Below are 15,519 nucleotides of genomic sequence, written 5' to 3'. Positions count from 1 at the left end.
TATATATATAAATAAAATAAAATCTAATTAACAATTATTATATTGGCAAGAGAATTTACATGATTTTATAATGCGATATTATTTATATATATAATCTAACAAAAATAAACAAACATTCATAATAAAAAAATCTGCTTTGCTTAATATAATTTACTTTACTGCTCAATTTTTTTACAATTTTAAATTTTATATACATAATTATTTTTTTCCAACAAATAGTAGAATATAATCTCATATAAAAGTATTATAAAAATAATTTATAATTGATAGAAAAGATTACGCATTATATTATTTGGTAAAAGAAAATGTATGTTACGAAACTTTTATTAGTAAGATTGATATTGACGTATATAATTGTTAAATCCGCGCGCGCTAATATTTCAGTGCAATGGCATTTTCGAAATAAAATATCTATATATGTATATATGAATGTATGTGTGTATATATATATATATATATATATATATATATATACATATATATATATATATATATATATATACACACACTATATGTGTGTGTAATGTGCGCGCTTGCTCTTCTGATATACATTCCCATTTCGCAGTTTGACGGGAAAGAAGCGGTAGAGTGGCTCGAATGCGACTGACAATAATTTGTCAAGGCGGCCACTCACGACTTCTTATGTCGTTCTCTCGGACAAAGGGAATTTCGTTGGAAGAGCAGAGATTTCCCGTCTGAGTTTCTTGCTCGTCGCGTTTCCGCATGTCGTACGAGACTTGAGATTTCATAATTGCGCGAGTGCATTAGAGAAGCGTCTCGGTTCCGTGAAATTGCATGCCACTTGGGGAACGTCGAGAAGAATTCACGTAAAATATATCGAGATTCATAAGCTTTTTAGAGCAAAACGCATTTGGAAAAGGAACGACAATCATAATCTCACTTATATATTTATTGGCGGCGCATTATTATTGTTATTATAGAAAGTTATTAAAATAAATAAATAAAATAAATAAAAGTCATTAAATGTGTATAACTATGTTAATTGTATGTGTATAACTATGTTAATTTAAATTCCAATAATATTTATAGCCGTTCATAAAACAAGATAATTATATTGTATTATATATTGTACAAATGCATTTAAATATTTAAAATACTGTTATTAGTATTAAATTCAATAAAAAAATTACAGTATATATTCATGCATTATATATTTATGTATTATTTTATACAAAACGTTATTCACATGTAGCCTGCATAATTATATGTTTAATAACGTTTATTATATAATATATTTAACATAAAATTGTCTCAAAGAGTATTTATCTCTCTCAATATTATATTATATTTTTCAATTATTAGACAATCATATATATATAAATGTAATTCATGCATATTTCAACTCTGCTTAAATGTAACAATAACTCTACTAAAATATAAAAAAGATGCAATATGACAACACAGTTTATTAATCCTAAATCAGAAAGAGAACAGCTTTAATTTTATATTTAATCGGATAGCTATTTGGTGGGCAAACGGAATTCAAGTTTAATTAAGACAGAATTTAAATGAAAGAGAGAGGCACATGAGCCCAAAAGACGTCATTGCAAGATTCTAAGGTCTCGTAATCTCATCTGTTTCTGCGCATGGTTGATGTGACCTCGAAAGGACATTCAGTGACCCGAATGTGTCCCTGGAACCACATAGAAGATCAAAGGCAAAATCTCAAGGAGAATTTTGTCTTCTCAAATCTACAAGACTGCTAAATATTTTTTCTGCAAAAAACGCATATTTTTCGATATTATAACATTTTAAATTCTGTTTTCTATATTATATAATAGTAATGCAAATAAAAAATAAAAGCTTTAACATTAAAACACGATATTCGCATAAGATAAAATCTAGTTTTATTTCTTGTCATATATATTAAAGTTAAATAAATTTTCAATAAATTTTCGATGTTAATATTTTATATTTGTTCATCAAACGAGAAACTAATTTTTGCATTCTTCAACTATAAATACGAACCAATATTTGCTTCTCGTCATGTTTTCATTACCATATTTTACATCGTACATTTTATTTCAACCAACGAATGGTCATTTTATTCTTGCTTGTGCGCACCGAACCGATTTTCAGTGAAACAAACGTAGCGAATGTTGTAAAACGCGTCATTGAGATGCAGAGATAACGCACGATGAATAATTTTTCGATAATTGATACCGTGAATGTCATGTTCATGGCACATCACAATATCCATTTATCGCCAATTGTCAAGTAATATTACACGCTGTACAATAAAGTCATTGCAATTGTCGAAAAAAATCTGTGACGTTTTATTTTAACAAAATTTTTATTTCCCTAACACATTACTATATTATTGAAAAATTCTATATCTAAATGATTTCTTTTTAGCAATTTATAATTTTGATATTTTAAGATTTATTTAATTTTAAAATATTAAAAGAAAATTTTATATATATGTACAAATTTTATCTTTTTTATTACTGTTTTTATTAATTTTATATTAATATTTTGCGAAAGGCTAATATGATACATTCTTATATATCTAATTTTCTATAATTATTTCTATAATATAATATTGTGTAATAGTAATTACTATTATACTATTATTATAACTATTAATTTTTGAAATAGGTCGCGATTAAATAAAGAACAATCAGCGAAAGAATGAGAAAAACTCCAAAGAGATCACTCGAGTATTACTCTGTCAACGATTAGCTTTGCGGAAAAGATAGTCGGTAAAAAGACAGAATCAAAATGTCAGAAATGAATGGAGAAAATGAGTAAGGCACAGTAAGGGCGGTCATTCAAACGCAAATTACTCCCAGCTTCATTTCCATTTTGCGAACAACGCACAGTGAACTTTGCCAGAAATAAGAATGAGCTCTTTTGCCTATTCGCGTGCATGTTGCCACTGGCTTAATCCAATCGCGTTTATTTCAACGTATTTCGCAAAGTCGACCTTTTCTCTGCCGGATTTCCCGCTTTTATAAGTTACACCATTTATTTCTGTTTTTCAAAAACTTAGTAAATGAAGGGAGAGAAATTCATAAAAATAAGAAATAAGAAATTCACAAAGTAGAAAATATATGTTTAAGTTCTACCGATGGATATGATTTTATGTAATGAAAGAAATTTGTGATTTATTTTGTTATTCAAAAGAATAAATAGCATCAAGAAAATCTCGTAAATGTGTAAAATAATATAATATAATATATAACAAATCACTTTTTAAAATATTTCCAAAGAAATAAATTTGAAAAATCTTGAAATATTTACATTTGAAAAGAATTATAATTTTCTATTTGTTATATTTTTAAATTAGAAAAAATTATCATTCTTTGTATTTCTTTATAATTTTAAATATATATTAATTTTAAATGTTATTTTTAATTTTTGATATAATATTATTTTATATAATTTTTATATAATTTTCATTTTTCATAAGACTTTGTCAAGAGAGTAATGTCGTGGAAGTAAAAATCATATTATAGATGATTTACAAGCTTTTTATTGAATTGGTTTCTTCGTTGCTTGTACTCGCTACTGTTGCTTTCAATAGACGCAATTCGAATACGTTTCCTAATTGGCAGCTTTTTTCCACAATAATTGGAAGCGATCGCACGAAAAGCTTCTTTGCGAAGAGATCTCGAATCGAAAAAGCATAAAACGGAAAATAAGAAATCATATATATGTATATATGACAAAGCATTTTTATGATAAAAATCAAAGAAATTGAATCTCATAAAGTGTTATAATTTAAGCGTATAAATTATTATCGTGTATTAATATTTATTATTTCTGATAAAATTGCGTATGTCATAAAAATTCCTTTGTCATAAAATGTCTCTTTGAAACATTCATTTTACTTTTACCAATTAAAACATGCAATTAAAACTTACGATCTATTGAGATCTTAATATTGTGTTCTAAATACTCTGTAAATAATTTAAACGCTGTCAAGGAAATCTTATTCGTAATTATTGTACATAATTCTCCACTGCGTATATTTTTATAAATAATTCATATTCATTCGTATCTCTTAACTAAATGAACAAAATAAATATTGTAATACAAATAAAAATTTTTACCATTTATGATGTGACAAAAGTACCACGAAATCTTTTCATACGAAACTCAATTTTATTTCATCGATATGCGTAACGCGAAAGTAAGAATGGTACAAGAATAAAAATAAAGACGTCTCCGCAGAATCACTGCAGCCAATATTACTTTTTTTTCCCTTTTAAAAGTAAAATTGCTGCATTGGCGTTTTGATATTCTTTTCGGTTTTGAAAGAGTATACCAATTTGATTAGTTAAGCAAAATCGGTATTTCTTCTGCAACAGACTACATATTCCTTTAATCTTGAGTAATTTGTTTTTTAGGATTAAAATTAAAATAAATTTTTTTTTACTCTAATATATTATTCTCTCAATAATTATTATATTTAACTAAACAATGTTAAATTTATTTGAAAAAAAGAGAAAAAAAGAAACAGACAAATATAAAATATTATATCTTTTTTTATAACATTCCTTTCATTCTTTTAAATTTTATTTTTAAGAAAGTAATTTTGATGGTAAAATAACATTCTTGAAGAATGCGATATTTGATTTTACTGCAAACATTTTTTTTTGCAAAAAGTAACCAAATAGAAAAGATATAGAGGGGGACACAAATAAGAGACTCGTAGATGATGTTTTCCCGACGAATAAAAATTCAAAACGCGCACAGTAAATTGACCATACAGCGCGTTACATCCGCCAAATGATTATGAATACGAAAGTATCAAACAGCATGCTGGCTTTCACGTGAGAGTGCTATCTTTTTTCATAAAACGTGGTGCAAGGAAACAGCTTTCGATCTGAGTTCATATCACCAGGATTACTCCCGCATCTACGTGGACTCTTGTATGTTGTGCAATGTATGTACATATGATGTGATGTGTGTCATATGGTACGTATACGTGAATGTGTAAGCATTGAGAGCTGTTTTTCCGTTTAACGACCGGCCGTTTCAGGATTTCGAAATGTCGCGAAATGACATAGCGCAGTCTTCTTTCAGTATTTACGCCAGAATTTCATTTAAATTTAATGAGCTTGACAAGTCGTGAAAAGTCCGTTCGAACATCGCAAAGTGCTCAATATATTTTAAAGGTCGAGTTTCACAAATTGTCTTTAAAACTCGATTAATTCTACGAGGACTGTTATTTTCGCACAGACAGCTAAACATTATCGAATGTCTCGTGATATCTTTAGTTGTTAAATTATTGTAATAGGAATGACAATTCAAATTGCCTGATAATTTCAAAAAAGATAAAGTTATTTGATTTTATATAATAAAATAATTTATTAAATTTGACGTTTCCCCTTATAAAAGTTATCAAAAAATATTCTTGAGCATTTCTAAAATTACGTAATAATTTTATAAATCTATTATAATCAATTTAGTATTATAGTTAATAAAAAAATAATAGACATAATCTTTTTTTATAATTCTTTTAATTGTTATATAGCTTGGAAATTTAAAATACAATATGTTCTATTGTTCAATTGTTAATATTTCTAAATTTATAGTAGGAGAAATATTTTTAATTCTTATCATTAAATAAATTTTTTGATTGCGTAATATTGTAAACGCACGCTATCAAATAAAACATACATCATTCGACGACATTTTCAGAAATATTCGCATCTATAAAATCTCTGAAACATTAATGGTGATCGCAGATCCGACGAACGATTTATGCGAGACGTTAGTGCGTTCATGGGCACATCAAATGTTTAGCCTCCAATAAAAATTCAATTTTCAATTCTCGGGAAGAAGAAACGCGATAATGTATGGGAGAAATGCTGCAGTCATCGGTCGCACATATTCTTAAAATTTGCAACCTAACTGCGAATTACATTAATGTTCGCAGTGTAAATGTTTGAACTGCTACTAGAATATACACAGTGTATAGATATTTGTGAGATGTGAGCCGCTATTCTAATAGCCGAAATTATATAGAAAGTTATAGTACCTTGCACAGAGGTCCCTTAAAAGCATTGTGAGATAAAGCGCGCGTAATCCAGAAGCTCCGTATAATAGTCAGAAACTCTATAAATGTCTGTAATTATTCCATATTTCAGCATGAAATAATAAAGTAAGTTGATAAGAGAAAAGTGATATAATATTTATGTGAGTAATTTATAAAAGCTTATTCATAGAAATTGAATAACAATTTACCAATCCAAAGAAATAGCGTTGTATTGAAATTTAATCTAAAAGTAAAACATTGTTTTATTTTCAATGCAATTCTTAATATTACTGGTCAATGAACAGTATTAATAGATAACAATCAGTAAATTCTCAATTCTTCGATGTGTTATAATACGTTATAAAACAACTTAATTAATAATTGAGCACAACAACTTAATTAATAATTGAGCATAGTAATTACTTATTTATTATACAGCTTCTGCAGCATAATGATATTACATTATATTACTTAATAAAAGGTAACTTTTGATATCAAAACTCATTAAAATGGCGCAATAAAGAATGTGACAAAAGTAATATCAAACATTTGGAAAAAGTTGTGCAATTTTGCTTGAAAGCTTTGCGAGCAGATGAGTTTCATGGGTAACTTTGTGGCTTCAAACTACCTAAAATACGGAGCGCTTCCCGACTATGTAAGTTCCTATAATGCACGTCACTCATGTAAGCGTTACATTATGCGCGAAATACGTTATCATGCAGGATGCAACTGCTACCAGTTCGGAACATTTTAAAAGACTGTTTGTCAATACTGTACAATATTTGTGATTTAAACATACTATTAATGTGAGCTATCTAAATTCTAAATAATCCCTTTATTAATTTCCAAAAAAAAATATTCAATTTTCTTATTATATTTAACACATTCTGCATTTATACGTTATTTGATAGAAAATCTTTGTGGCATTTTAAAACAGCGTAAGTAGTAAAAATAGAATGACCATGATAATATTAAGAATAACATATAGATACAATTAATATGTTAATCTAGCGATAATAACAAATACAACTTTCAATATTAATTGCTGTGTAAAATGAGAATATTATAAAATATAATATTTGGCGCAATACAGTACGTCTCCATAAAATACAACGCACGTATATTGGATTTATTAAAATTACGATATCCTAAAGTAATAAAAATTACATTGTGTTGCATGTAATAATACTGAATGTGAAATAATCGAGCAGAAAAAGATCCCAAAAATGCATTATATTTTATTTTTATATAACAGTCAAACAATTAAATATATTTAATTTTAAAAAAACCATTTTTTCAGGAGATAAAATGCTTCAAACAGATGATAAAATTGAATGTTTATTAATATTCGACGTATAATAATATATAGAATACGTCTAAAATCGTAAAAGCGAGAAAAATACAAAGAGCGGAATACTCGTTAACAATCTGAAAAAGAATAGAAACCGTTGCGAAAATCGTTACGCCCAGCTCTTGATGCAAATATAAATCAGCGTGCTGATCGTAAATCTACTCTGTTCCTGTATTTTTATTTATCTGCTTTTCCTTTTTACTGTGTCATATCACGTTGCAAGTTAAAACGATGGTCTATTATAGCGGGTGTGCGGCAATAATTTTTAGTTAATGCGCCGATGTGCCGACACACGGATTATTATGAAAAAATACAGGCTATTATATATTGCATGTCAGCATTGTTACGTACCTCTTCTAGCTCAAATAATGCGATTAATCATGGATACCGATTTTTGAAAAGCAGACTTTTATTCTTGTATTGTTAAGTTGTTATGTAAACAATATTTTAGAAATAAATCAAAATTATTGATATAAATTATCGCTGTTTTAACTTCTTTTCGTATTTTGATTTTTTGAAAGAGATTTATACTCTACCTTAACAATAAAAGATTCTTTGTCTTTGGAAGAAAATTCGAATATATAAGGCATAGAAACTAAAATTACTATTCTATACGCTATATTTACTACCCTTTGTACAAACTATTGTAACATTTGTGTTGCCAACAAAAGCACAAGGTAGTATGGACCGCAACGATTGTGCCGGGGGTCACGAAAGAGAGAAAGAGAAAGAGAGAGAACATGTCTGTCCAATCGTTTCAGGAAAATCAGCGAACTCCCTCACTCCTACCGACGCAATTATTTGAAGTTCCGGTTTCCGATCGGTCCGTTCTTCTCTCGGATATTTCGTAGGTTAAACTTTTCCGCGTAGAATGACTCCAGTGACCTCCTTCCGCTTTTATTACCCGTATCGCGAATCGGACGGCAAAACTTTGTAAAAATTTCATTTAAATTGTGCTCAAATAAACCCATTGCGACTGCTTGTCGATGCGATCGCTATTTCCAATTCACCGTCGGAAATTGTTTGTTGTCCACATAGTATGTAATTTCAATATTCATAAATAACAAGCATTTTGCTCCGTTTGTCTTTTTATTCGTTCATCCATAAATTATTATATTATCAAGTTACGAGAGAAGTGCAAAATATCTTGAAAATTTCTGCAAGAACTTGTTATTAATTAGCGTCTCTTGTTATTAATTAGCGTCTCTATACGCATAGTAATTATTTACTGCTGTTGTCTCTCTCTCTTATATAATATTACTTATCTACGTTTAAATCATTTTTATTTCGTTTGCTAAAAGATTATAATCATAGAATCACGATTTTAAACTAAGGATAACATAGGTATCGACTAAAACATCACTTTGTCAAGCTATTTGCGTACTTTAATGATTCTTTTTCCTAAGTTTGTTTCTTTCTTAAATGCAATTTTTAAAGCAATATTTTTTCCTAGCATATAGTCATAACTTTTTTTTCGTTAAAAACTTTTTTCATATAAAATTGAAAAATCCTTGGAAATACGAATGGTGACAATCTAACTGGTTGGCAGACGACGCAAAACGAATATACCTGGCTTCAGCAACGAAACCGTAGAGTGCAAAATCATCGAGGTATCGCAGCTACGCATACAATGCAGTGCTGCATCGGGCGGACAATGGGCCTTTTTTTCGTTTGAATGGGAACAAGGGTAAAGGGATAGAAAGAAAAAGAGAGAGAGAGAGAGGGAGAGAGAGAGAGAGTGAGAGTGAGAGTGAGAGTGAGAGAGAGAGAAAGAGAAAAGAGCAGCATGGCGTGCTGGTGTTAAAGGGAGACGCGCATGTACGGGGTAACGTAAATCATACCTCGAAATAGATTCGAACGGTCGTTCACCGTGGATTGCGATGTTGGCACGCCATAAACGCTCGGACGCAAATCCGATTTGCATTAAAATCTTATCTAAACGTGCAGCGTTAAGCTCGTGTCGGCTCATTTTGTACTACGATTACGCTAACTTCCGACGCCAATAGCGATAACAATAATCATTTTTACGTCAAAACCTTACAATTGCAACAATAATCTTAAATTCTAATATAATAATTAAGAATCTAAATATTTGATTATTTTCACGTCTACATTCGTGTTTCACAAATTTTTCATCGTATTTACACATATATATAAATCAAGATAAAATCAAATTGCAATAATTTTATTCTATTGTTATCGCATATAAGATAATCAACAACCGTGGTAATTTTCCGAATAATCCGATCTTCGTATTTAAACAAAAGCTTAATCAATGAACAGGATAATTCGATGAAATCGTGATCAGGATGACCAATGAGCATCAGCGATCATTGCGTTCGCGATTCATTTGCTAAACGAATTTTGAAAGAGAAGAGACAGCAGAGTATTGTCCGATGTTGTTAACGTTAAATACGTCAGTTTAATCAAACGCTGCAAGCAAAGTTTTATCGTATCGAATGTCGATTCGTTTACTCGAGTATATAAATCATAGCGATGTTCGCAGATTATCGTTACGACTGTAAAATTTTATTATTCTTTTTTACATTATTACGGAGTCCATTAACAGGAAGTCTATAATCCGACGATATCATCGTCACACGCAACCAGAATGAAAATTCCGCTTCTCATTAAGTGTCACCGGTTTCCATTAAAATAGAATTTTCAATTTTCGTCGGAATATCAATTAGGTACCAATTTTCCAACGACGAGAACCTACTCGCTTCGCTCAGGGGAAAACCCTGATTTCAATTCCGCTTTAATTACATCTGTCCAACACTGATTGCCTATTATATGCTTCTAGACAAGTCTAACAAACTCCGAAGTTCTCTTTGCGAAGAAAGCTTTTTACTGCGACATCCTCGACCTGTGCAATCATTACGCACATTAAAAAAATGCTGCTTATATTTTTCATAACATTTCCTTAATAAATAAACAATTTAATAAATTACAGTGCACATCTAACGCAAATTTATTTAATTCAACTGTAATCACTTCAATTTGATATAATTTCTTCAAAACAAATTACATTTAAGTTAGATATTTTAATAGAAATATTTTTGCAATTTAAAATAATATTAAAATAATATTACCACAATTTATCAAGACTCGATAAAAATACCGATATGAAATTTGATTTTTATATTATATATTAAAAGTAAAAATTATTTCTTTTTATTTTTAAAATGCACAAAGAAAAGAATTTTCAATAGAAGTCTAGAAATGTGGAATAAATCATTTAAAACTCAATAAAGGTATGTTTCATTTTTAATCGTTAATAGGAGAAGCGAATCGAATACTTTATAAAAGATTTCCATAATTCGAAGGATGAATAAAATAGTGCCCGCGAGCGATTTTCTCAAACGTAACAGGTACGAGAGGACGACTAAGAATTTTCCCAGGATTTTTCGTGGCGGAGATATTCATTTCAACTTTTTTGCGCGCTATATTCTCACTTAATTCGATCCTTTAACCATCCTCCTCGTCTTATTCGAGGATCAGATCAGTGACGTCGAATTTCCTTCTATATCGCTGATATATTCTTCCAATCTGCTTCCAATCTCGCATCATTCGTCGACACTCACTCGAATTCAAAAGCCTCTCGATTTCGTTGGGTTCAAGTTTATTGAGCGAATAAAGTGTCTGTACTCGCCGTATTCATTTCGTGATCGCTCGAGCTGCAAAAATTTTATGTGGAAACTACAGAAACTACCTGCGAGACATGGTATTCTAGCCTCCATTATAGTCTGTCTCGGAGGTGAACTTTGCAGCTCCGTGATCTGGAAGTCGACATATATGAGAATCAACCGCGCTTCATTTCAAACGCAAACGATTTTCTCGTTCAATATATTTTGGACGCGATTATACTTGGAATATAAATATATATTTTATTCACTTTACCACGCAAATTGACATTATTAAAAAATGATCCTTAAATATCAAGAGTAAAAACTACTGATGATGTACATACATAAATGTACAATAAATTTAACAAAACAAAAAAATTGATTGTAAACGTTACTTACTACAGGTATATCTTGTTTCTTTTTAGAAAAACATTATATCCTTCTTGATTATTTTTGCAATTACATTAAAATTATAATTCTTTTTTTCTTTACATGTCGTTCTCTATATTTTTCTAAATATATGTAAAGCATTTTAGATATATTTTACATAAATTTAATAGAGAGTTTATGTTTTTTCATAAATAAATGTTTGATGAATAACGGCGTCATATAATGTATTATACAATTGATATCGTAGATTAAATTCCATTGCAATTTTTGAAATTTATGTTCCTCTTATGTCTTAGATGTCTATATATTTGCAGATAAAACGCAAAGAGAATATAAAGTACGGAAGAATGTTGTAATCCTTATCGGTAGAAGGCGACACGTGGGTCTAATTAACTTCGTGTCGGTTCTAAAGGATTTAATCCTGCGGAAAATCGTTCTCGTGTGCGCTAGGAAAAAGAAAACATTAAGACTCTATACATCCTTCGCAATTTCAAGTAACTCGGACAAATTAAAGATCTTTGAAGGAAAGACGAAATAAAGATGTAGATTTAATTTCCTGCAGTCTCTATCGCAATGAACAATAAACTTTTCTCATCAGAAAATGTACGGATATTTATTACAATTAAATACCGTGAAACATGAGATTTTTCAGCGAAGAAAAATACTCCTATTGATTTCAAATTATCTTGTACAATGTGCAAGAAAACAAGGTTAATGAAAAGAATAAAAACGATCAGATAGATGACTCTACTGAAATCAATAATCCTTTATCCCGTAAAGTTTAAAATAAGGAACGTAAAGTTTAAAAAAGGATGTAATTAATTATCAAAAAATAAATTTTTATCGGAGATCGACGATCGTTAATTACATGCAACTTATTTTACATAATTAAGGTCAGATAAAAATTATTTTTTATACACTTTAACTAATATATACATATCGTACAAATTTACAACGTTTGTAAAAAAGACAGAAAAGCAGGAATAAAAAATTATATCAATATTATATATATTTTTTTATGTATTTTAATGCAAGATTTTTATGTATTTTAATGAGCTTGTCAAAATTTAGCTAGAATAGATATATGTTATCAGGATCACTATTCTGAATAATCATCAAAAAATTTGTTCGTTAATTTAAAAATTATAAACAAAAAAATTTCACAAAAAGACTATTAATTTATTGTTTTATAAATTTTACATGTAATTTGTATTTTTTTTTATTTATAACTCTTTAAACAACGACGATTAAAATTTTTTGATTGTTACTCAGAGTAGTAACAACATGTAAGTGACAACATGTGAAAATCAAACTGATTCAATCAATTGGTTATCCTCTTCAAACATTTACGAGAAAAATTCTATATATTTCATAAAAATATAAATTATTTTTGTAAACTTCAAATTGCAGTTCTGTCATGCAGATTAATTTAGATTTGCGAAAGCAAAATTATTTCGCGAATAATTAGCCTTTCAACGCGCACGTCATTTTAACTTCTGCGTCAACGATTGCAAACCGCGACTAAATCATAAAACGACACTTACTACTCGTTCGTTTGACAAGTCACCGAATGGAAGTTAAAAGTAATTACAATGGGTGCGCGAATTTCACGAATTTAATGTCCAACGATTTGCGCAACACTGGTTTAAACGCGACGTGTTATTTTCGAGCGATGTGCATTCACCAAGCCGCATAATTGCTTGTGCGCTCATCACTTCTCTACGATTAACCGCTTAATTTATTGCGACGACGAGTGAAACGTTTGAGCATGACTATCTCAATGATAGTTGCGTAAAATGGATGGACAGTTAGAGACCGGGCAAAGGTAATTTATCGAGCACTTAGTCTCTATAGCAATGTCATTTTCGAAGCGCAAAAGATCATCTGTCATTGTGCAGCCAGGCAATCGTAGATCTGGATTTGCTTTCACGAATAAAATGGTTCGTTAAAGTTGAAGTAAGACGAATTGCCAGTCTCTTTATAGCGCATAATCGATATATTCATTTAGAATATTAAGATTCATCTCTTTATTAATTGTATCAGTAATTGAATGAAAATATTGTTTAAAAACAAAAAATTTTTTGCCTAATTATCCTTTTGTCAATACTAATTTTAATAGCAATTTTATTTCAGTAATTTAATACTATATGTATATACTGAACATTTTAATATCAAAAATTTAAAAATTCTCTCAATTATAGCTATTCCACAGAACATTTATATTTTGTAACTCTAGAATAATTAAACAGTAGAGATTTCAATATAGATACTCACTTATATTCTTATCTCTGTATTGCGGTCGTACATCACCGATAAGACAGACAAAGAGCACCCAAACTGCGAACCAACACGTTCCCATTTTCATCTGAAATAAGATATAACATTATGAATAATTGAAATAAGATATAACATTATGAATAATTTTAATTAAGAATTCAATAATACATAGCGCATTATCACACTTTTGTAGGATATTTTATTCTTAAACAAGATTATTATGAGACTATGTGGAACAGTGATTTAACAAATTATTTAAATAATTTAATAAAAAATAAATTTAATCATGCATAAAATTTCATACAATTTGAACAGTTTCAATTGAATATATATTATCAGGATCTCTTTAAAAAACCAGTTCTACCAAAGTCTCGGGAATGTCTACTTTAAGTTTCACTTAAAGTAAGATAAAACATTTAGAATAGAATCGAGATAAATATATATGACGCAGATTTATTCATAATAAATTCTGGTCGCTTTTGCTCGCTTGACAGGAACGCTATTGTTTTCTTACGAAAACTTATTGTTTTCCCGTTGCATCTCTTCCAATCTATTATTGTGCTTGGAACGAAGATGCTGCCCAAAGAAGAATAAGCGCTTTAATTTATAAAACTTGTAAATTTATGTCCCAGTATTTTGCAACTTAAAATCACTTCGAGAGGTAAAATGTCTTTGACATTACAATATCGTTCCGTAAATTTTAATACAATAATTCTTTAATATTATTGTATACTTTTCACGACTTTATTAAAATATTGTTACCGTACAGTTCTTTCATCTTCATTTATAACTTTCATTAAGAGAAAAAAATCGATAACTTCACATTTTTATAATTGTGTCGAATCATCGATCCATCTTGTAATCGTTGAAGTGATACTGTTCCTTGGTCGAGACGATCCTTTGTGACAATCGTGTAGATAATCAAAAAAAGAGAGGAAGACACAGAGTAGAAATAAAATTCGCAATGACGAAACACGGCTGAATACATCTGGGTTTCCGGCAACGAACATGCTACGCGCGGATAGCTGTTATAAAATATTTCTTTGAGGATTTCAACTGTGTAGAGAGATATTTCGTTCGACAAGCGTTTCCGCATAGCATATATCTAGATTTTTATGTCAGTTTTCGCGAATATTACTCGCAAATGGATCCGAGACATAGAAAGCTTTCTTTGTGTAAGATAACGACGACCGCTATATCCACAAAATTAACACGATTTCATTGTCATATCGTTCTGCCCTCAGCTTAAACCTATAATTTTATTTTATCGTCGTTTTCAAAAGAATAGGCGCCGAATATTCTCGTCTCATTTCGCGATGTAATTTTGATATGTCAATTCGAAAACGTCAATCGTTTTCAAACGATTGAAATCGTTTGGCAAATTCGTGATAAAAACCATAAAAAATATCGACTGACTTTAACAATTTGGATTTATTATTTGTTTATGCGCATTTCATTTTTATTACAATAAAATGATTTTTGTTAGGATATTAAAATAATAGTCAAATTAAATTTTATCAAATTTTTGAAAAACCGATAATTGAAAATAAATCTAGAAATTAAAATATAAATTTTTGTTCAAAAATATAACTCACATTTAAAAGATTTAATAAACATTGCATGCTTGTAAATTAAGTTTGATAATACACAATTATTTAATTGCAAAAATTTTACTAATTATATTTTACTAATTATATTTTACTTACGTTTTATTTAGATAAATTTTAATTTAAATAATATTATTCTGCGTTTATTGTTAAATAAACTTGGATAATAAATAGATAATTTTTCTTGAATTGTAATTATATCTCTGACGTAAACAGAATAAAAAATTAGTAAATTTTCAATTATAAATTTTTGTATCAAAT

General features: G+C 29.1%; 1 protein-coding gene across 7 annotated transcripts in view; it reads right to left on the bottom strand.

Moving 5' to 3' along the window:
* Window positions 1–15,519, bottom strand: part of LOC105254463 (low affinity immunoglobulin epsilon Fc receptor) — a 155,683-nt gene that overhangs the window by 48,644 nt on the left and 91,520 nt on the right. For all 7 annotated transcript variants that reach the window (XM_025413157.1, XM_025413163.1, XM_025413160.1 and 4 more), the window contains one exon: window positions 13,649–13,739. In XM_025413157.1, coding sequence (XP_025268942.1) covers window positions 13,649–13,739 — 91 coding nt within the window. The remainder of the gene's footprint in view (window positions 1–13,648; window positions 13,740–15,519) is intronic.

Source organism: Camponotus floridanus, unplaced genomic scaffold, assembly GCF_003227725.1.
Source record: "Camponotus floridanus strain SB8 unplaced genomic scaffold, Cflo_v7.5 scaffold61, whole genome shotgun sequence".
In the NCBI taxonomy this organism is placed as follows: Eukaryota; Metazoa; Arthropoda; class Insecta; order Hymenoptera; family Formicidae; genus Camponotus; species Camponotus floridanus.
This window is presented reverse-complemented; position numbering and strand designations above follow the sequence as displayed.